General features: G+C 60.3%; 1 protein-coding gene across 1 annotated transcript in view; it reads right to left on the bottom strand.

The window, feature by feature from the left end:
• Positions 1-22,584, bottom strand: part of LOC104572663 (CXXC-type zinc finger protein 1) — a 47,588-nt gene that overhangs the window by 4,494 nt on the left and 20,510 nt on the right. Inside the window, exons 19-24 of the mRNA XM_088537898.1 lie at positions 19,940-20,124; positions 17,505-17,712; positions 13,086-13,196; positions 8,338-8,387; positions 7,084-7,180; positions 1,638-1,790 (exon numbers count right to left, since the gene is read on the bottom strand). Coding sequence (XP_088394024.1) covers positions 1,638-1,790; positions 7,084-7,180; positions 8,338-8,387; positions 13,086-13,196; positions 17,505-17,712; positions 19,940-20,124 — 804 coding nt within the window. The remainder of the gene's footprint in view (positions 1-1,637; positions 1,791-7,083; positions 7,181-8,337; positions 8,388-13,085; positions 13,197-17,504; positions 17,713-19,939; positions 20,125-22,584) is intronic.

Raw genomic sequence — 22,584 nt, 5'->3', positions numbered from 1 at the left:
CTCCAGGTCCACCTCGGCGCGCCGCAGCTTCTCCCAGCAGTAGTGCCGGGGGCAGCCCCATAGGTGCCCATAGGTGCCCATAGGGGTCTATAGGTGCCCATAGGGGTCTATAGGTGCCCATAGGGCTCCATACGCACCACGCGCACGCGCTCCAGGTCCACCTCGGCGCGCCGCAGCTTCTCCCAGCAGTAGTGCCGGGGGCAGCCCCATAGGTGCCCATAGGTGCCCATAGGTGTCTATAGGTGCCCATAGGGGTCTATAGGTGCCCATAGGGGTCTATAGGTGCCCACAGGGCTCCATACGCACCACGCGCACGCGCTCCAGGTCCACCTCGGCGCGCCGCAGCTTCTCCCAGCAGTAGTGCCAGGGGCAGCCCCATAGGTGCCCATAGGTGTCTATAGGTGCCCATAGGTGCCCATAGGGCTCCATACGCACCACGCGCACGCGCTCCAGGTCCACCTCGGCGCGTCGCAGCTTCTCCCAGCAGTAGTGCCGGGGGCAGCCCCATACATGTCCATAGGTGCCCATAGGTGTCTATAGGTGCCCATAGGGGTCTATAGGTGCCCATAGGGCTCCATACGCACCACGCGCACGCGCTCCAGGTCCACCTCGGCGCGCCGCAGCTTCTCCCAGCAGCAGTGCCGGGGGCAGCCCCATAGGTGCCCATAGGTGCCCATAGGTGCCCACAGGTGTCTATAGGTTCCCATACGTGCCCATAGGTGCCCATAGGGCTCCATACGCACCACGCGCACGCGCTCCAGGTCCACCTCGGCGCGCCGCAGCTTCTCCCAGCAGTAGTGCCGGGGGCAGCCCCATAGGTGCCCATAGGTGTCTATAGGTGCCCATAGGTGTCTATAGGTGCCCACAGGGCTCCATACGCACCATGCGCACGCGCTCCAGGTCCACCTCGGCGCGCCGCAGCTTCTCCCAGCAGCAGTGCCGGGGACAGCCCCATAGGTGCCCATAGGTGTCTATAGGTGCCCATAGGTGTCTATAGGTGCCCATAGGGGTCTATAGGTGCCCATAGGGCTCCATACGCACCACGCGCACGCGCTCCAGGTCCACCTCGGCGCGCCGCAGCTTCTCCCAGCAGCAGTGCCGGGGACAGCCCCATAGGTGCCCATAGGTGCCCATAGGTGCCCATAGGTGTCTATAGGTGCCCATAGGGCTCCATACGCACCACGCGCACGCGCTCCAGGTCCACCTCGGCGCGCCGCAGCTTCTCCCAGCAGTAGTGCCAGGGGCAGCCCCATAGGTGCCCATAGGTGTCCATAGGTGCCCATAGGTTCCCATACGTGCCCATAGGTGCCCATAGGGCTCCATACGCACCACGCGCACGCGCTCCAGGTCCACCTCGGCGCGCCGCAGCTTCTCCCAGCAGCAGTGCCGGGGGCAGCCCCATAGGTGCCCATAGGTATCTATAGGTTCCCATAGGTGTCTATAGGTGCCCATAGGTGTCTATAGGTGCCCATAGAGCTCCATACGCACCACGCGCACGCGCTCCAGGTCCACCTCGGCGCGCCGCAGCTTCTCCCAGCAGTAGTGCCAGGGGCAGCCCCATAGGTGCCCATAGGTGTCCATAGGTGCCCATAGGTTCCCATACGTGCCCATAGGTGCCCATAGGGCTCCATACGCACCACGCGCACGCGCTCCAGGTCCACCTCGGCGCGCCGCAGCTTCTCCCAGCAGTAGTGACGGTGGCAGCGGCGCTTGGGGACGCGGCAGAAGTCGCCCGTGAGCTCGAAGACGTCGCGGACCAGGGGGCAGCCGCAGACCTCGTCCGCGGGCACCTATAGGGGCAGCCGCCGTGAGCCCTATAGCCGCCATAGGGGCTCCCAAACGGGACCTACAGGGGCCCTGGGGCTCCCCAACGGGCCCTATAGCCACCCTGGGGCTCCCAAATGGGCGCTATAGGGGCCCCGGGGCTCCCAAACGGATCCTAGAGGGGCCCCAGGGCTCCCAAATGAACCCTATAGCCACCCCAGTGCTCCCAAACGGGCCCTATAGCCATCTCGGGGCTCCCAAATGGGCCCTATAGGGGCCCCGGGACTCCCAAACAGGCCCTATACGGACCCCAGGGCTCCCAAATGGACACTATAGGGGCCCTGGGGCACCCCAATGGACTCTATAGGGGCTCTGGGACAGCCCAACAGGCCCTATAGCCACCCCAGGGCTCCTAAATGGGCCCTATAAGGGCCCCAGGACATCTGTGATGGGCCCTATAGCCACCCCGGGGCTCCCAAGCAGGCCCTATAGGGGCTTCAGCGCTCCCAAACAGGCCCTAGAGGGGTCCAGGGTGCCCGCAATGGGCCCTATAGCTCCCCCAGGGCTCCCAAATGGCACCTATAGAGACACCAGGAGTTCTGCAATTGGCCCTATAGGGACTCTAGGGCACCCCAACCGGCCCTATAGCCACCCCAGGACTCCTGAACAGGCCCTATAGGGGCCCCGGGGCACCCGCAATGGGCTCTATGGGGGACCCAGGGCTCCTGAACAGGTCCTATAGGTGCCCCAGGGCACCCAAATGGTCCCTATAGCTCCCCCAGGGCTCCTAAATGGCACCTATAAGGACACCAGGAGTTCTGCAATGGGGCCTATAGGGACTCTAGGGCACCCTAACAGGCCCTATAACCATCCCAGGACTCCTGAACGGGCCCTATAGGGGCCTCAGGGCACCCCAATGGTCCCTATAGGGGCCCCGGGGCTCCTAAACAGTCCCTATAAGGGCCCCGTGGCACCCAAATGGTCCCTATAGCTCCCCCAGGGCTCCCAAATGGCACCTATAGGGGCCCCAGGACTCCTGAACGGGCCCTATAGGGGCTCTGGGACTCTCAAACGGGCCCTATGGGGCCCCAGGGCATCTGCAATAGGCCCTATAGGAGCCCCGGGGCACCCGAACAGACCCTATAGGGGCCCCAAAGCTCCCAAATGGACCCTGTAACACCTATAGCAACACCGGGGACACTGTATGGTCCCTATAGGTGCCTAGGGGACACTAGATGGCACCTATGGGGACTGCGGGACTCTGTATAGCCCCCTAAGTGCCCAGTGATACTATATGGTCCTTATAGAGATACAGGGAACACTACATGGCTCCTATAGGTGCCAGGAGACACTATACGGCTCCTATAAGTGTACAGGGGATGCTACACAGCCCCTATAGGGCCTGGGGGACGCTATACAGCCCCCATAGGTGCCCAGCGGCCACTAAGCCCAGGGGACACTAAATGACACCTATGGGGACACAGGCAACACCATATGGCTCCTATAAGGACACAGCAGACCCTGCATGGTCTCTACGGGCACACAAGGGACGCTATACAGTCCTTATAGGGACACAAAGCACTCTATATGGTCCCTACAGGGACACAGGGGACTCTATATGGCCCCTATAGGTGCCCATGGGACACTAGATGGCACCTACAGAGAAACAGGGGACGCTATAGCGGTCCCTATAGGGACACAGGGGATGCTCTATGGCCCCCATAGGTGCCAGGAGATGCTATATGGCCCTTATAGGTGCCCAGGAGACAGTGTATGACCCCTATAGGGACACAGGGGACTCTATACGGTCCCTATAAGGACATGGGTGATGCTACACGGCCCCTATACGGACACATGAAATGCTATCCGGCCCTTACAGGGACCCAGGGGACTCTATACGGCTCCTATAGGTACCCAGGGGACACTATATGGTCCCTATAGAGACACATGGGACGCTCTCCGGCCCTTATAGGGACATAGCGGACTCTATTCCGCCTCTATGGGGACACATCAGACTCTATACGCTCCCTATAGTGACACGGGGCACGCTATATGGCCCCTATAGGGGCACAGGGGATTCTATATGGTCTCTACAGGTGCCCGGGGGACACTGTATGGCCCCTACAGGGACACAGGGGACTCTATACGGCCGCCATAGGCACCTAGGGGACACTGTATGGTCTCTATAGGGACACGGGGAACTATATATGGTCCCTATAGGTGCCCGGGGGAGACTGTGTGGCCCCTATAGGGATACAGGGGATGCTATACAGCCCTTATAGGGACACGGGGGACACTGTAGGGTCCTCATAGGAACACACTGTACTCTATATGGTCCTTATAGATTCCCAGGGGACACTGTATGGTCTCTATAGGGACACAGAGAATGCTATATGGCCCCCATAGGCACCTGGGGGACACTGTATGGTCTTTATAGGGACACAGGGAACGGTATAGATCCCTTACAGGGACACGGGGGACACTGCATGGTCTCTATAGGGACACAAGGGACGCTATATGGCCTCCATAGGCGCCCGGGGGATACTGTATGGTTCTTATAGGGAGACAGGGCACTCTATACGGTCCCCATAGGTTCACAGGGAACACTATATGATCTCTATAACGACACAAGGGACGCTATACATCCCTTACAGGGACATGGGGGACAATGCATGGTCTCTATAGTGATGCACAGGACGCTATATGGCCCCCATAGGCACCCGGGGGACACTGTATGGTCCTTATAGGGACGCAGGGGATGCTATATGGCCGCCATAGGCACCCAAAGAACACTGTATGGTCTCTATAGGGACACAGGGCACTCTATACGGTCCCTACAGCTTCCTGGGGGACCCTGTATGGTCTCTATAGGGACACGGGGAACTCTCTACAGCCCTTATAGGGACCCAGCGAACACTGTATGGTCCTTATAGGGACACAGAGTGCTCTATACAGTCCCTATAGGTTCATGGGAGACACTGTATGGTCTCTATAGGGACACAGACAACTCTCCACAGTATTTATAAGGACCCAGGGGACACTGTATGGTCTCTATAAGGACACAGGGCACTGTATACAGTCTTTATATGTTGCCCGGGACACTGTGTGGCTCCCATAGGGACACAGCGGACGCTATACATTCCTTACAAGGACACAAGTGACACTGTATGTCTCTATAGGGACACAAGGGAAGCTATATGGTCCCTATAGGTTCCCAGGGCACACTGTATGGTCTCTATAGGGACACAGGGCACTCTATACAGTCTCTATAGCTTCCCTGGGACACTGTGTGGCCCCTATAGGCACACAGGGGACGCTATACATTCCTTACAGGAACACGGTGGACACTGTATGGTGTCTATAGGGACACAAGGGACACTATACAGCCCTTACAGGGACACAGGGGACACTGTATGGTCCTTATAGGGACACAGGCGATGCTATACGGTCTCTATAGGTTCTCAGGGGACACTGTGTGGCTCCCATAGGGACACAGGAGACGCTATACACCCCTAACACGGACACGGGGGACACTGTATGGTCTCTATAGGGACACAGGAGACGCTATATGGTCTCTATAGGTTCCCGGGGGACACTGTGTGGCCCCTATAGGGACACAGGGGACACTATACATCCCTTACAAGGACACGGAGAACACTATATGGTCTCTATAAGTTCCCGGGGGACACTGTGTGGCTCCTATAGGGACACAGGAGACGCTATACACCCCTAACACGGACACGGGGGACACTGTATGGTCTCTATAGGGACATGAGAGACGCTATATGGTGGTCTCTATAGGTTCCCGGGGGACACTGTGTGGCCCCTATAGGGAGACAGGGGACGCTATACATCCCTTACAAGGACACGGGGGACACTGTATGGTCCCTATAGGGACACAGAGCACTCTATACGGTCTCTATAGGTTTCCAGGGAACACTGTATGGTCTCTATAGGGACACAAGGCACCCTATACAGTCTCTATAGGTTCCCCGGGACACTGCGTGGCCCCTATAGGGACACAGGAGACGCTCTACATTCCTTACAAGGACACGGGGGACACTGTATGGTCTCTATAGGGACGCAGGGGACGCTATACGGTCTCTATAGGTTCCCGGGGGACACTGTGTGGCCCCTATAGGGACACAGGAAATGCTATACATTCCTTACAAGGACACGGGGGACACTGTATGGTGTCTATAGGGACACAGGGGACGCTATACAGCCCTTACAGGGACACAGGGGACACTGTGTGGCCCCTATAGAGACACAGGGGACGCTATAGGGTCTCTATAGGTTCCCGGGGAATACTGTATGGCCCCTATAGGGACACAGGGGACACTATACATCCCTTACAAGGACACGGGGGACGCTGTACGGTCTCTATGGGGACACAGGAGACCCTATACATCCCTTACAGGGACACGGGGGACGCTGTATGGTCTCTATAGGGACACAAGAGACGCTATACGGTCTCTATAGGTTCCCGGGGGATACTGTATGGCCCCTATAGGGACACAGGGAACACTATACATCCCTTACAGGGACACAGGGGACGCTGTATGGTCTCTATAGGGACACAAGAGACGCTATACGGTCTCTATAGGTTCCCGGGGGATACTGTATGGCCCCTATAGGGACACAAGGAACACTATACATCCCTTACAGGGACACAGGGGACGCTGTATGGTCTCTATAGGGACACAGGAGACCTATAGGGTCTCTATAGGTTCCCGGGGGATACTGTATGGCCCCTATAGGGACACAGGGGATGCTATACACCCCTTACAAGGACACGGGGGACACTGTATGGTCTCTATGGGGACACAGGAGACCCTATACCTCCCTTACAGGGACACGGGGGACGCTGTATGGTCTCTATAGGGACACAGGGGACACTATACAGCCCTTACAGGGACACAGGGGACACTGTGTGGCCCCTATAGAGACACAGGGGACGCTATAGGGTCTCTATAGGTTCCCGGGGGATACTGTATGGCCCCTATAGGGACACAGGGGACACTATACATCCCTTACAAGGACACGGGGGACGCTGTACGGTCTCTATGGGGACACAGGAGACCCTATACATCCCTTACAGGGACACGGGGGACGCTGTATGGTCTCTATAGGGACACAAGAGACGCTATACGGTCTCTATAGGTTCCCGGGGGATACTGTATGGCCCCTATAGGGACACAGGGGACACTATACATCCCTTACAGGGACACGGGGGACGCTGTATGGTCTCTATAGGGACACAGGGGACGCTATAGGGTCTCTATAGGTTCCCGGGGCCGCTATAGGCGCCGCACGCACCTTGGGCTCGCGCGAGTGCTCGGGGCAGAGCACCTGCAGCCGCTTGCAGTACGTCCGGCTCTGCGGGTTGTAGACGTCGCAGAACAGGCGCGTGGCCCTGCGGGACAACAGGCGGACGCGTCACCCGGAGCCGCCGGAAAGGGGGTCCGGAGCGATGGGAGCGACGGGAAAGGGGGTCCGGGAGAGAAGGGAAACGGGGTCCGGAGTGACAGGAGTGACGGGAAAGAGGGTCCGGAGTGATGGGAGTGATGGGAAAGGGGTCCAGGAGTCCGGGAAATGGGACCCGGGAGAGAAGGGAAAGAGGGTCCGGAGCAACAAGAGCCACGGGAAAGGGGGTCCGGAATACGGGAAAGGGGGTCCAGAGCGACGGGAAAGGGGGTCTAGGGTATGGGAAAGGGGGTCCGGAGCGACGGGAAGGGGGCCCAGGAGTCTGGGAATGGGGCCCAGGAGTCCAGGAGCGACGGGAAAGGGGGCCCGGAGCGATGGGAAAGGGGCCCAGGAGTCTGGGAATGGGGCCCAGGAGTGACGGGAGTGACGGGAAAGGGGGTCCGGGAGAGAAGGGAAAGGGGGTCCGGAGTGACGGGAGCGACGGGAAAAGGGGTCTGGAGTATGGGAAAGGGGCCCAGGAGTCCGGGAATGGGGCCCAGGAGTCCGGGAGCGACAGAAAAGGGGGTCCAGAATACAGGAAAGGGGGTCCAGAGCGACGGGAAAGGGGGTCCGGAGCGACGGGAATGGGGCCCAGGAGTCCAGGAGCGACGGGAAAGGGGGTCTCGGAAAAGGGGGTCCCATAGTCCAGGAAAGGGGCCCAGGAGTCCAGGAAAGGGGCGCAAGAATCCAGGAGTGACCGGAAAGCAGGTCCGGGAATCCGGGAGCAGAAAGGGGCCCAGGAGCCTGCGAAGGGGCCCAGGAATCTGGGAATGGGGTCGTAGGGATGGGGAAGGGTCCTGGCATTCCGGAATGGGGTGGCCGGGATGGGCAACGGTCCCGGCATTCCGGAGGCTCCGGAGTGCGGGAACGGGCTCGCAGGGATGGGGAAGGGCCCTGGCGTTCCGGAGGCTCCGGCATCCTGGAATGGGCTCGCAGGGATGGGGAAGGGCCCCGGCGTTCCGGAACAGGGTGGCCGGGATCGGGAAGGGCCCCGGCGTTCCGGAATGGGGTGGCCGGGATGGAGAAGGGCCCCGGCGTTCCGGAACAGGGTGGCCGGGATCGGGAAGGGCCCCGGCATTCCGGAGGCTCCGGAGCGGCCGCACTCACCCCTCGATGCGCGTGGGATACATGGACCCGAACGACGTCTGGCTCTCGTACTGCGGGGACATATAGGGCAGCCTATAGGGGATGCCCCTATGGGGAACCCCTATGGGGAGCACCCTATAAGGAGCCCCCTGGGTAAGGGGTGACTCCCTATAGATCCCCCTATGGGCCCCTATAGAACCCCCCGCCCTCCCCTCGGGACCCACATCCCCCATAGGGTGTAGGGTGCTATAGGGACCCCGTGTATGGGGGGTTCCATAAAGCACTATAGGGTGCTATAGGGTCCCCAAAGGATCTATATGGCCCTATGGCTCCCAGGACAGCAGGATCCCTATGGGGCTCCCTAGGACATGTTGCACAGCACTATAGGGGCCTGGGGGTGCTATAGGTGCTATAGGTGCCCAGCAGAGCTTCATAGGGCTATATGTTCCCCACACAGCTCCACAAGGTTCCATATGGGGTCAGGGGCCGGCTCCATAGGCCCCAGGGATCCCCAGGGGGATCCCATAGGGCTGCATAGACCCCATAGGAGGATCCCACAGGGCTCCATAGACCCCGGCCCCTATAGATTCCATAGGCACCAAGGGGATCTCAGAGGCTCCACACACCCTATAGGGAGATCCCATAGGGCTCCACAGACCCCATAGGGGGATCCTATGGAATCCACAGACCCCATAGGAGGATCCCACGGGCTCCACAGACCCACGGCCCCTATGGATCCCATAGGCAACAAGGGGATCCCACAGGGCCCCATAGACCCCCGGCCCCTATGGATCCCACAGACCCCATAGGGAGATCCCACAGGGTTCCATAGATTCTTGGCCCCTATAGATCCCATGGGCATCAAGGGGATCCCATAGGGCTCCACACCCCCCCAGCCCCTATGGATCACACAGACCCCATAGGGTGATCCCATGGAATCCATAGACCCCATAGGAGGATCCCATAGCACTCCATAGACCCTGGTCCCTATGGATCCCATAGGCATCAAGGGGATCCCACAGGGCTCCACACCCCGCCAGCCCTTATGGATCGCACAGACCCCATAGGGTGATCCCATGGAATCCATAGACCCCATAGGAGGATCCCATGGAATCCACAGACCCCATAGGAAGATCCCATAGCGCTCCACAGCCCCCGTCCCCTATGGACCCCATAGGCACCAGAGCGATCCCATAGGACTCCATAGATCCCAAGGGCGATCCCATGGAATCCACAGACCCCATAGAAGGATCCCATAGCACTCCACAGGCCCCGTCCCCTATGGATCCCATAGGCACCAAGGGGATCCCATAGGGTGATCCCATGGATCCCACAGACCCCATAGGACCCCATAGACCCCCGTCCCCTATGGATCCCATAGACACCTTGGCGTAGCAGCGCTCCATGTGCCGCAGGGGATCCCATAGGGCCCCATAGACCCCATAGGGGGATCCCACAGACCCCATAGGGCCCCACATCCCCCCCGTCCCCTATGGATCCCCCATGGATCCCCTATGGATCCCATAGGCACCTTGGCGTAGCAGCGCTCCATGTGCCGCAGGGGATCCCATAGGGCCCCATAGACCCCATAGGGAATCCCATAGGGTGATCCCATGGATCCCACAGCCCCCGTCCCCTATGGATCCCCTATGGATCCCATAGGCACCTTGGCGTAGCAGTGCTCCATGTGCCGCAGGGGATCCCATAGGGCCCCATAGACCCCATAGGGGGATCCCATAGGGTGATCCCATGGATCCCACAGACTCCATAGGACCCCACAGACCCCCGTCCCCTATGGATCCCCTATGGATCCCCTATGGATCCCATAGGCACCTTGGCGTAGCAGCGCTCCATGTGCCGCAGGGGATCCCATAGGGCCCCATAGACCCCATAGGGGGATCCCATAGGGTGATCCCATGGATCCCACAGACCCCATAGGACCCCATAGACCCCCGTCCCCTATGGATTCCCTATGGATCCCATAGGCACCTTGGCGTAGCAGCGCTCCATGTGCCGCAGGGGATCCCATAGGGCCCCATAGACCCCATAGGGGGATCCCACAGACCCCATAGGGCCCCACATCCCCCCCGTCCCCTATGGATCCCCTATGGATCCCATAGGCACCTTGGCGTAGCAGCGCTCCATGTGCCGCAGGGGATCCCATAGGGCCCCATAGACCCCATAGGGGATCCCATAGGGTGATCCCATGGATCCCACAGACTCCATAGGACCCCACATCCCCCCCGTCCCCTATGGATCCCCTATGGATCCCCTATGGATCCCATAGGCACCTTGGCGTAGCAGCGCTCCATGTGCCGCAGGGGATCCCATAGGGCCCCATAGACCCCATAGGGGGATCCCATAGGGTGATCCCATGGATCCCACAGACCCCATAGGACCCCATAGACCCCCGTCCCCTATGGATCCCCTATGGATCCCATAGGCACCTTGGCGTAGCAGCGCTCCATGTGCCGCAGGGGATCCCATAGGGCCCCATAGACCCCATAGGGGATCCCATAGGGTGATCCCACGGATCCCGCAGACCCCATCCCCTCTGGATCCCCTATGGATCCCCCATGGATCCCCTATGGATCCCATAGGCACCTTGGCGTAGCAGCGCTCCATGTGCCGCAGGGGATCCCATAGGGCCCCATAGACCCCATAGGGGGATCCCATAGGGTGATCCCATGGATTCCACAACCCCCATCCCCTATGGATCCCCTATGGATCCCCTATGGATCCCCCATGGATCCCCTATGGATCCCATAGGCACCTTGGCGTAGCAGCGCTCCATGTGCCGCAGGGGATCCCATAGGGCCCCATAGACCCCATAGGGGATCCCATAGGGTGATCCCATGGATCCCACAGACTCCATAGGACCCCATAGACCCCCGTCCCCTACGGATCCCCTCTGGATCCCCTATGGATCCCATAGGCACCTTGGCGTAGCAGCGCTCCATGTGCCGCAGAGGATCCCATAGGGCCCCATAGACCCCATAGGAGGATCCCATAGGGTGATCCCATGGATCCTGCAGACCCCATCCCCTATGGATCCCCCATGGATCCCCTATGGATCCCCTATGGATCCCATAGGCACCTTGGCGTAGCAGCGCTCCATGTGCCGCAGGGGATCCCATAGGGCCCCATAGACCCCATAGGAGGATCCCATAGGGTGATCCCATGGATCCCACAGACCCCGTCCCCTATGGATCCCCTATGGATCCCCTATGGATCCCATAGGCACCTTGGCGTAGCAGCGCTCCATGTGCCGCAGGGGATCCCATAGGGCCCCATAGACCCCATAGGGGATCCCATAGGGTGATCCCACGGATCCCGCAGACCCCATCCCCTCTGGATCCCCTATGGATCCCCCATGGATCCCCTATGGATCCCATAGGCACCTTGGCGTAGCAGCGCTCCATGTGCCGCAGGGGATCCCATAGGGCCCCATAGACCCCATAGGGGGATCCCATAGGGTGATCCCATGGATTCCACAACCCCCATCCCCTATGGATCCCCTATGGATCCCCTATGGATCCCCCATGGATCCCCTATGGATCCCATAGGCACCTTGGCGTAGCAGCGCTCCATGTGCCGCAGGGGATCCCATAGGGCCCCATAGACCCCATAGGGGATCCCATAGGGTGATCCCATGGATCCCACAGACTCCATAGGACCCCATAGACCCCCGTCCCCTACGGATCCCCTCTGGATCCCCTATGGATCCCATAGGCACCTTGGCGTAGCAGCGCTCCATGTGCCGCAGAGGATCCCATAGGGCCCCATAGACCCCATAGGAGGATCCCATAGGGTGATCCCATGGATCCCACAGACCCCGTCCCCTATGGATCCCCTATGGATCCCCTATGGATCCCATAGGCACCTTGGCGTAGCAGCGCTCCATGTGCCGCAGGGGATCCCATAGGGCCCCATAGACCCCATAGGGGATCCCATAGGGTGATCCCATGGATCCTGCAGACCCCATCCCCTATGGATCCCCCATGGATCCCCTATGGATCCCCTATGGATCCCATAGGCACCTTGGCGTAGCAGCGCTCCATGTGCCGCAGGGGATCCCATAGGGCCCCATAGACCCCATAGGAGGATCCCATAGGGTGATCCCATGGATCCCACAGACCCCGTCCCCTATGGATCCCCTATGGATCCCCTATGGATCCCATAGGCACCTTGGCGTAGCAGCGCTCCATGTGCCGCAGGGGATCCCATAGGGCCCCATAGACCCCATAGGGGATCCCATAGGGTGATCCCATGGATCCCACAGCCCCTATCCCCTATGGATCACCTATGGATCCCCTATGGATCCCATAGGCACCTTGGTGTAGCAGCGCTCCATGTGCCGCAGGGGATCCCATAGGGCCCCATAGACCCCATAGGGGGATCCCACAGACCCCATAGGGCCCCACATCCCCCCCGTCCCCTATGGATCCCCCATGGATCCCCTATGGATCCCATAGGCACCTTGGCGTAGCAGCGCTCCATGTGCCGCAGGGGATCCCATAGGGCCCCATAGACCCCATAGGGGATCCCATAGGGTGATCCCATGGATCCCACAGACTCCATAGGACCCCATAGACCCCCGTCCCCTCTGGATCCCCTATGGATCCCATAGGCACCTTGGCGTAGCAGCGCTCCATGTGCCGCAGGGGATCCCATAGGGCCCCATAGACCCCATAGGGGATCCCATAGGGTGATCCCATGGATCCCGCAGACCCCATCCCCTATGGATCCCCTATGGATCCCATAGGCACCTTGGCGTAGCAGCGCTCCATGTGCCGCAGCGCCACCTTGGGGTTCACGGGGTGGCCGCAGCTCACACAGAAGATCTGCAGGTCGGTGTCGTCGCTCTCCCCGTCGCTGCTCTGCGGAAAGGCCGGAATGTGGGAATGCCGGAATGCCGGAACGGGCGGGAACGCGCGGGAATGTGGGAATGGGCCAGGATACGGGAATGGGCAGGATACAGGAATGGCTAGGATACAGGAATGGGCGGGAATGTGGGAATGGGCAGGAAGGCGCGGGAATGGGCGGGAATGTGGGAATGGGCAGGAACACGCGGGAATGGGCGGGAATGTGGGAATGGGCAGGATACGGGAATGTGGGAATGGGCCGGGATATGGGAATGGGCAGGTTACAGGAATGGGCGGGAACACGCGGAAATGGGCGGGAATGGGCGGGAATGCGCAGGAATGGGCAAGAAAACAGGAATGGGCGGGAATGCGGGAATGGGCCGGAATGCGGGAATGGGTCGGAATGCAGGAATGGGCCGAAATGCGGGAATGGGTGGGAATATGGGAAGGGGTAGGAATGTGGGAATGGGTGGGATATGGGAATGGCCGGGAACGCGGGAATGGGCTGGGATGCAGGAAGGGCCGATATACAGGAATGGGCAGCGAATACGGGAATAGGCTGGGATACAGAAAGGGCCAGGATATGGGAATGGGCGGGAATGTGGGAATGGGCTGGGATATGGGAAGAGCCGGGATACGAGAATGGCCCGGAATACGGGAATGGACTGGGATGCGGAAATGGACCAGAATACGGGAATAGGCGGTAATGTGCGGGAATACGGGAATGGGCCAGGATGTGGGAATGGGCAAGAATGGGTGGGATACGGGAATGGGTGGGATACGGGAATGGGTGGGATACAGGAAGGGGGCCGCGGTCTGGGAAGGGCCCAGGGCTCCGGGAACGGCCCCAGCATTGGGAATGGCCCTGGAATCCTGGGAAGGCCCCAGCATCCCAAGAAGGCCCCAGTATCCCAGGAACGCCGCATTATCCCGGGAACGGCAGGAACGCCCCGTTATCCCGGGAATGCCACGTTATCCCGGGAATGCGGCAGCACCTTGTGGCCCACGAACACCCCGTTATCCCGGGAACGCTGGGAATTCTGGGAATGCCGTGGCACCTTGTGGTGCGGCTGTGCCGCGTGGCCCTTGGCGCACCCCATTATCCCGGTTTTCCCAGTTATCCCGCGGTACCTTGAGGTGCGGCCACGCCGTGTGGCCCAGGAACCCCATTATCCCGGGAATTCCGCATTATCCCGGGAATGGGGTACCTCGAGGCGCGGCCGCGCCCCGCTATCCCGTTACCCCGTTATCCCGGTTATCCCGTTAACCCATTATCCCGGTATTCCCAATATTCCCGTACCTCCAGGTAGGGCCGTGCCGGATGCCCCTTGGCGCGCGCTATGAGCGCCTCCAGCTCGTGGAAGCGCCCCGTTATCCCAGTTTTCCCGTTTTTTTCCCAGTTTTTTCCCAGAATTCCCAGTTTTTCCCAGAATTCCCATTTTTTTCCCAGAATTCCCGATTTTTCCCGGCATTCCGGGTACCTCGAGCTGCGGCCGTGCCGGGTGCCCCTTGGCCCGCGCTATGAGCGCCTCCAGCTCGTGGAAACACCCCGTTATCCCGGTTTTCCCAGTTTTTTCCCAGTTTTTTCCCAGAATTCCCAGTTTTTTCCCAGTTTTTCCCGGCATTCCGGGTACCTCGAGCTGCGGCTGTGCCGGGTGCCCCTTGGCCTGTGCTATGAGCACCTCCAGCTCGTGGAAGCGCCCCGTTATCCCAGTTTTCCCAGTTTTTTTTCCATTTTTTCCCAATTTTTTCCCAGAATTCCCATTTTTTCCCAATTTTTTCCCGGAATTCCCAGTTTTTTCCCAGAATTCCCAGTTTTTCCCGGCATTCCGGGTACCTCGAGCTGCGGCCATGCCGGGTGCCCCTTGGCCCGCGCTATGAGCGCCTCCAGCTCGTGGAAGCGCCCCGTTATCCCAGAATTCCCAATTTTTTCCCAATTTTTTCCCAGTTTTTCCCAGAATTCCCAGTTTTTCCCAGTTTTTCCCGGCATTCCGGGTACCTCGAGCTGCGGCCGGGCGGGATGTCCCTTGGCGCGCGCTATGAGCGCCTCCAGCTCGTGGAAACACCCCGTTATCCCAGTTTTTTCCCAGAATTCCCATTTTTTCCCAATTTTTTCCCAGAATTCCCATTTTTTCCCAGTTTTTCCCAGTTTTTTCCCGGCATTCCCATTTTTTCCCGGCATTCCGGGTACCTCCAGCTGCGGCCGGGCGGGATGCCCTTTCGCCCGCGCTATGAGCGCCTCCAGCTCGTGGAAGCGCCCCGTTATCCCAGAATTCCCATTTTTTCCCATTTTTTTCCCAGAATTCCCATTTTTTCCCAGTTTTTTCCCAATTTTTTCCCGGAATTCCCATTTTTTCCCATTTTTTTCCCAGAATTCCCAGTTTTTTCCCAGAATTCCCAGTTTTTTCCCGGAATTCCCAGTTTTTTCCCAGTTTTTCCCGGCATTCCGGGTACCTCCAGCTGTGGCCGTGCCGGGTGCCCCTTGGCCCGCGCTATGAGCGCCTCCAGCTCGTGGAAGCGCCCCGTTATCCCAGAATTCCCAATTTTTTCCCAATTTTTCCCAGAATTCCCATTTTTTCCCATTTTTTCCCAGTTTTTCCCGGCATTCCGGGTACCTCCAGCTGCGGCCATGCCGGATGCCCCTTGGCCCGCGCTATGAGCGCCTCCAGCTCATGGAAACACCCCGTTATCCCAGAATTCCCATTTTTTCCCAGAATTCCCATTTTTTCCCAGTTTTTTCCCAGAATTCCCAGTTTTTTCCCAATTTTTTCCCAATTTTTTCCCAGTTTTTTCCCAGAATTCCAGTTTTTTCCCAGTTTTTCCCGGCATTCCGGGTACCTCGAGCTGCGGCCGGGCGGGATGTCCCTTGGCCCGCGCTATGAGCGCCTCCAGCTCGTGGAAGCGCCCCGTTATCCCCGAATTCCCAGTTTTTTCCCAGTTTTTTCCCAGAATTCCCAGTTTTTTTCCCAGAATTCCCAGTTTTTCCCAGAATTCCCAATTTTTTCCCAGAATTCCCATTTTTCCCAGTTTTTTCCCAGAATTCCCATTTTTTCCCAGTTTTTCCCGGCATTCCGGGTACCTCGAGCTGCGGCCGGGCGGGATGCCCCTTGGCCCGCGCTATGAGCGCCTCCAGCTCATGGAAACACCCCGTTATCTCAGAATTCCCAGTTTTTTCCCAGTTTTTTCCCAGAATTCCCAGTTTTTTCCCAGAATTCCCAATTTTTTCCCGGAATTCCCATTTTTTCCCGGCATTCCGGGTACCTCCAGCTGCGGCCGGGCGGGATGTCCCTTGGCCCGCGCTATCAGCGCCTCCAGCTCGTGGAAGCGCCCTGTTATCCCGGTTTTCCCAGTTTTTTCCCAGAATTCCCATTTTTTCCCAGTTTTTTCCCAGAATTCCCAATTTTTTCCCGGAATTCCCAGTTTTTCCCGGCATTCCGGGTACCTCCAGCTGCGGCCGTGCCGGGTGCCCCTTGGCCCGCGCTATCAGCGCCTCCAGCTCGTGGAAGCGCCCCGTTATCCCAGAATTCCCAGTTTTTTCCCAATTTTTTCCCAGAATTCCCAGTTTTTCCCAGTTTTTTCCCATTTTTTCCCGGCATTCCGGGTACCTCGAGCTGCGGCCGTGCCGGGTGCCCCTTGGCCCGCGCTATGAGCGCCTCCAGCTCGTGGAAGCGCCCCGTTATCCCAGAATTCCCAATTTTTTCCCAGAATTCCCATTTTTTTCCCAATTTTTTCCCGGAATTCCCATTTTTTCCCAGTTTTTCCCGGCATTCCGGGTACCTCCAGCTGCGGCCGCGCGGGATGTCCCTTGGCCCGCGCTATGAGCGCCTCCAGCTCGTGGAAGCGCCCCGTTATCCCAGTTTTTTCCCAGAATTCCCATTTTTTCCCATTTTTTTCCCAGAATTCCCATTTTTTCCCATTTTTTCCCAGAATTCCCATTTTTTCCCAGTTTTTCCCGGCATTCCGGGTACCTCCAGCTGCGGCCGTGCCGGGTGCCCCTTGGCCCGCGCTATGAGCGCCTCCAGCTCGTGGAAGCGCCCCGTTATCCCAGAATTCCCAATTTTTTCCCAATTTTTTCCCAATTTTTTCCCATTTTTCCCAGTTTTTCCCAATTTTTCCCGGCATTCCGGGTACCTCCAGCTGCGGCCGCGCGGGATGCCCCTTGGCCCGCGCTATGAGCGCCTCCAGCTCGTGGAAGCGCCCCGTTATCCCAGAATTCCCAGTTTTTTCCCAGTTTTTTCCCAGAATTCCCAGTTTTTTCCCAGAATTCCCATTTTTTCCCAGTTTTTTCCCGGAATTCCCAGTTTTTCCCGGCATTCCGGGTACCTCGAGCTGCGGCCGGGCGGGATGCCCCTTGGCCCGCGCTATGAGCGCCTCCAGCTCGTGGAAGCGCCGCTCCATGTCCTGCAGCCGCAGCCGGGCCTGCTGCTGCTCCCGGCGGATCCGCTCCAGGAGCCGCTTCCCGTGCTCCTCGGCCACGCACGGGCTCTGCTGCCACTGCTGGATCCGCTGCGGGAGGATCTCGTAGATGCGGCTGCGGGGACGGCCGGAGCGCTGCGGCATTCCCGGGAAACACCCGCGGGAATCCCGGGAACACCCGCGAGATTCCCAGGAACCGCCCAGGGGAATCCCTGGAAACACCCGCGAGATTCCCGGGAAACACCCGCGAGATTCCCGGGAGCGCTGCGGCATTCCAGGGAGCGCCGCGGGATTCCCGGGAAGCACCCGGGGAAATCCCCGAAACACCCGCGAGATTCCCGGAAACACCCGCGAGATTTCTCGGAAACACCCGCGAGATTCCCGGGAGCGCCGCGGGATTCCCAGGAAACACCCGCGAGATTCCCGGGAAACACCCGGGGGATTCCCGGAAACACCCGCGGGATTCCCGGGAGCACCGCGGCATTCCCGGGAAACACCCGCGAGATTCCCGGGAAGCACCCGGGGGAATCCCAGGAACACCGCGAGATTCCCGGGAACCGCCCATGGGAATCCTGGGAAGCACCCGCGAGATTCCCGGGAGCGCCGCGGGATTCCCAGGAAACACCGGAGAGATTCCCAGGAGCGCCGCGGGATTCCTGGGAAGCACCCGGGGGAATCCCGGGAAACACCCGCAAGATTCCCCGGAACACCGTGGGATTCGGGAAGCACCCATGAGATTCCCGGGAACCGCCCGGGGGAATCCCGGGAACCACCCAGGGGAATCCCAGGAACGCCACGAGATTCCCAGGAACGCCACGAGATTCCCGGGAACGCCAGATTCCCCGGAAACACCCATGGGAATCCCGGGAAGCACCCATGAGATTCCCGGAAACACCCGCGGGATTCCCCAGAAACACCCGTGAGATTCCCCAGAAACACCCGCGAGATTTCCCGGAAACACCCATGGGAATCCCAGGAAACACCCGCGAGATTCCCAGGAACCGCCCGGGGGAATCCCGGGAATGCCGCAAGATTCCCGGGAGCGCCGCGGGATTCCCGGGAAACACCCGTGAGATTCCCAGGAACGCCATGGGATTCCCCAGAAACACCCACAAGATTCCCCAGAAACACCCGAGAGATTCCCCGGAAACACCCACGAGATTCCCCGGAAACACCCGCGAGATTCCCCGGAAACACCCGCGGGATTCCCCGGAAACACCCGTGAGATTCCCGGAAACACCCGTGAGATTCCCCGGAAACACCCACGAGATTCCCAGAAACACCCGTGAGATTCCCCGGAAACACCCGTGAGATTCCCCGGAAACACCCGCGAGATTCCCCGGAAACACCCGCGAGATTCCCGGAAACACCCGCGGGATTCCCCGGAAACACCCGCGAGATTCCCCGGAAACACCCGCGAGATTCCCCGGAAACACCCGCGAGATTCCCAGGAACCGCCCGGGGGAATCCCAGGAACACCACAGGATTCCCCAGAGCGCCGTGAGACTCCCAGGAACCGCCTGTGGGAATCCCGGGAATGCCGCAGGATTCCCAGGAGCCACCCATGGGATTCCCAGGAACCACCCGTGAGATTCCCAGGAGCCACCCCAAGACTCCCAGGAGCTGCCACAAGATTCCCACCCCACATCTCCCCATAGCTCTGCCCCATAGCGCCGCCCCACAGCAGTACCTGGCGGCCAGCTCCACCCCGCAGGCCTCCCTGCCCCATAGCGCCCCACATCTCCCCATAGTGCCCCACATCTCCCCACATCTCCCCACATCTCCCCACATCTCCCCATAGCTCTGCCCCATAGCTCTGCCCCATAGCGGTACCTGGCGGCCAGCTCCACCCCGCAGGCCTCCCCGCTCCATAGCGCCCCACATCTCCCCATAGCGCCCCACATCTCCCCACATCTCCCCACATCTCCCCATAGCTCTGCCCCATAGCTCTGCCCCATAGCGGTACCTGGCGGCCAGCTCCACCCTGCAGGCCTCCCCGTCCCAGAGTGCCCCACATCTCCCCATAGTGCCCCACATCTCCCCACATCTCCCCACATCTCCCCACATCTCCCCATAGCTCTGCCCCATAGCTCTGCCCCATAGCGGTACCTGGCGGCCAGCTCCACCCCGCAGGCCTCCCCGCCCCACATCTCCCCACATCTCCCCATAGTGCCCCACATCTCCCCACATCTCCCCACATTGCCCCACATCTCCCCATAGCTCTGCCCCACATCTCCCCACAGCGGTACCTGGCAGCCAGCTCCACCCCACAGGTCTCCCCGCCCCATAGCGCCCCACATCTCCCCATAGCGCTGCCCCATAGCGCTGCCCCACAGCGGTACCTGGCGGCCAGCTCCACCCCGCACGCCTCCCCGCAGTACTTGGAGGGCGGCCGGGCCGCGCGGGTGCAGCCGGGGCCCAGGCACTGGCGCAGCCCCCCGGGGGCCCCGGCGTCCGGGCGGCCGCTCCGGCGCCGCTCCCGGTGCCGCCCCCCCCGCGCCCGGTGCCGCCGGCCCCGCTCCTCCTTCTGGGGGGGGGAGACGTCACCGACGGGTCCCCAATGTCACCAAGGTGTCCCCAACGTGTCCCCAATGTCCCCCCGATGTCCCCCATGTCCCCCCGATGTTCCCAATGTCCCCCCATGTCCCCCCAATGTTCCCGATGTCCCCCCATGGTCCCGATGTCCCCCACGTGTCCCCGATGTTCCCAATGTCCCCCCATGGTCCCGATGTCCCCAATGTCCCCAACGCCCCCAATGTCCCCAATGTGTCCCCAATGTCCCCCACGTCCCTCCGATGTTCCCAATGTCCCCCCATGGCCCCAATGTCCCCCCATGGTCCCGATGTCCCCAACGCCCCCAATGTCCCCAATGTGTCCCCGATATCCCCCCAACGTCCCCCATGTCCCACGGCCCCCATGTCCCATGGCCCCAATGTCCCCGATGTGTCCCCAATGTGTCCCCAAGGTCCCCAACATCCCCCAACGTGTCTCCAAGGTCCCCCATGTGTCCCCAATGTGCCCAACGTGTCCCCAATGTCCCCAATGTGTCCCCAATGTGTCCCCAAGGTCCCCTATGTGTCCCCAATGTCCCCAAGGTCCCCAATGTCACCAATGTGTCCCCAAGGTCCCCAACCTCCCCCATGTCCCCAATGCCCCAGATGTGTCCCCAATGTCCCCATGGTCCCAATGTCCCCAATGTCCCCCATGTCCCCAGTGTCACCGGTGCCGCCGGCCCCGCTCCTCCTTCTGGGGGGGGAGAGACGTCACCGACGTGTCCCCAATGTCCCCAATGTGTCCCCGATGTCCCCCCAAGGTCCCCAATGTGTCCCCAATGTCCCCAACGTGTCCCCAATGTCCCCAATGTGTCCCCGATGTCCCCCACGTCCCCCCGATGTTCCCAATGTCCCCCCATGGTCCCGATGTCCCCAACGCCCCCAATGTCCCCAATGTGTCCCCGATATCCCCTCAACGTCCCCCATGTCCCACGGCCCCCATGTCCCATGGCCCCAATGTCCCCAGTGTGTCCCCAACGTGTCCCCAATGTCCCCAATGTCCCCAACGTGTCCCCAATGTCCCCAACATCCCCCAACGTGTCTCCAAGGTCCCCCATGTGTCCCCAATGTCCCCAATGTGTCCCCAATGTCCCCAATGTGTCCCCAAGGTCCCCAACGTGTCCCCAATGTCCCCAATGTGTCCCCGATGTCCCCAATGTCCCCAACGTGTCCCCCCAATGTCCCCAGCGTGTCCCCAATGTCCCCAACGTGTCCCCAATGCCCCCAATGTGTCCCCAATGTCCCCAACATCCCCCAACGTCTCCGCAATGTCCCCAATGTGTCCCCGATGTCCCCCCAAGGTCCCCAATGCGTCCCCAATGTCCCCAACGTGTCCCCAATGTCCCCAATGTGTCCCCGATGTCCCCCCAATGTCCCCAACGTGTCCCCAATGCCCCCAACGTGTCCCCAATGTCCCCAATGTCCCCCCAACGTGTCCCCAAGGTCCCCAATGTCACCAATGTGTCCCCAAGGTCCCCAACCTCCCCCATGTCCCCAATGCCCCAGATGTGTCCCCAATGTCCCCAATGTCCCCAATGTCCCCATGGTCCCAATGTCCCCAATGTCCCCCGTGTCCCCAGTGTCACCGGTGCCGCCGGCCCCGCTCCTCCTTCTGGGGGGGGGGGAGACGTCACCGACGGGTCCCCAGTGTCACCAAGGTGTCCCCAATGTCCCCAAGGTGTCCCCAATGTCCCCCATGTCCCCCCGATGTCCCCAATGTGTCCCCAATGTCCCCCATGTCCCCCCGATGTCCCCCATGTCCCCCCGATGTTCCCAATGTCCCCCCATGGCCCCAATGTCCCCCCATGGTCCCGATGTCCCCAACGTCCCCAATGTGTCCCCGATATCCCCCCAACATCCCCCATGTCCCACGGCCCCCATGTCCCATGGCCCCAATGTCCCCAACGTGTCCCCAATGTCCCCAACATCCCCCAACATGTCTCCAAGGTCCCCAATGTGTCCCCAATGTCCCCAACGTGTCCCCAACGTCCCCAACATCCCCCAACGTGTCCCCAATGTCCCCAATGTCCCCCCAATGTGTCTCCAAGGTCCCCCGTGTGTCGCCAAGGTCCCCAATGTCACCAATGTGTCCCCAAGGTCCCCAACCTCCCCCATGTCCCCAATGCCCCAGATGTGTCCCCAATGTCCCCAATGTCCCCATGGTCCCAATGTCCCCAGTGTCCCCCATGTCCCCAATGTCCCCCGTGTCCCCCCATGGTCCCGATGTCCCCAACACCCCCAATGTCCCCAATGTGTCCCCGATATCCCCCCAACGTCCCCCATGTCCCACGGCCCCCATGTCCCATGGCCCCAATGTCCCCAATGTGTCCCCAACGTGTCCCCAATGTCCCCAACATCCCCCAATGTGCCTCCAAGGTCCCCCATGTGTCCCCAATGTGTCCCCAACGTGTCCCCAACGTGTCCCCAATGTCCCC

Source organism: Tinamus guttatus, unplaced genomic scaffold (genome assembly GCF_059628265.1).
Source record: "Tinamus guttatus ecotype Peru unplaced genomic scaffold, ASM5962826v1 Tinamus_guttatus_pri_ptg000883l, whole genome shotgun sequence".
In the NCBI taxonomy this organism is placed as follows: domain Eukaryota; kingdom Metazoa; phylum Chordata; class Aves; order Tinamiformes; family Tinamidae; genus Tinamus; species Tinamus guttatus.
Note: the sequence above shows the minus strand (reverse complement) of the source record. Positions and strands in the feature narration are given on the sequence as shown.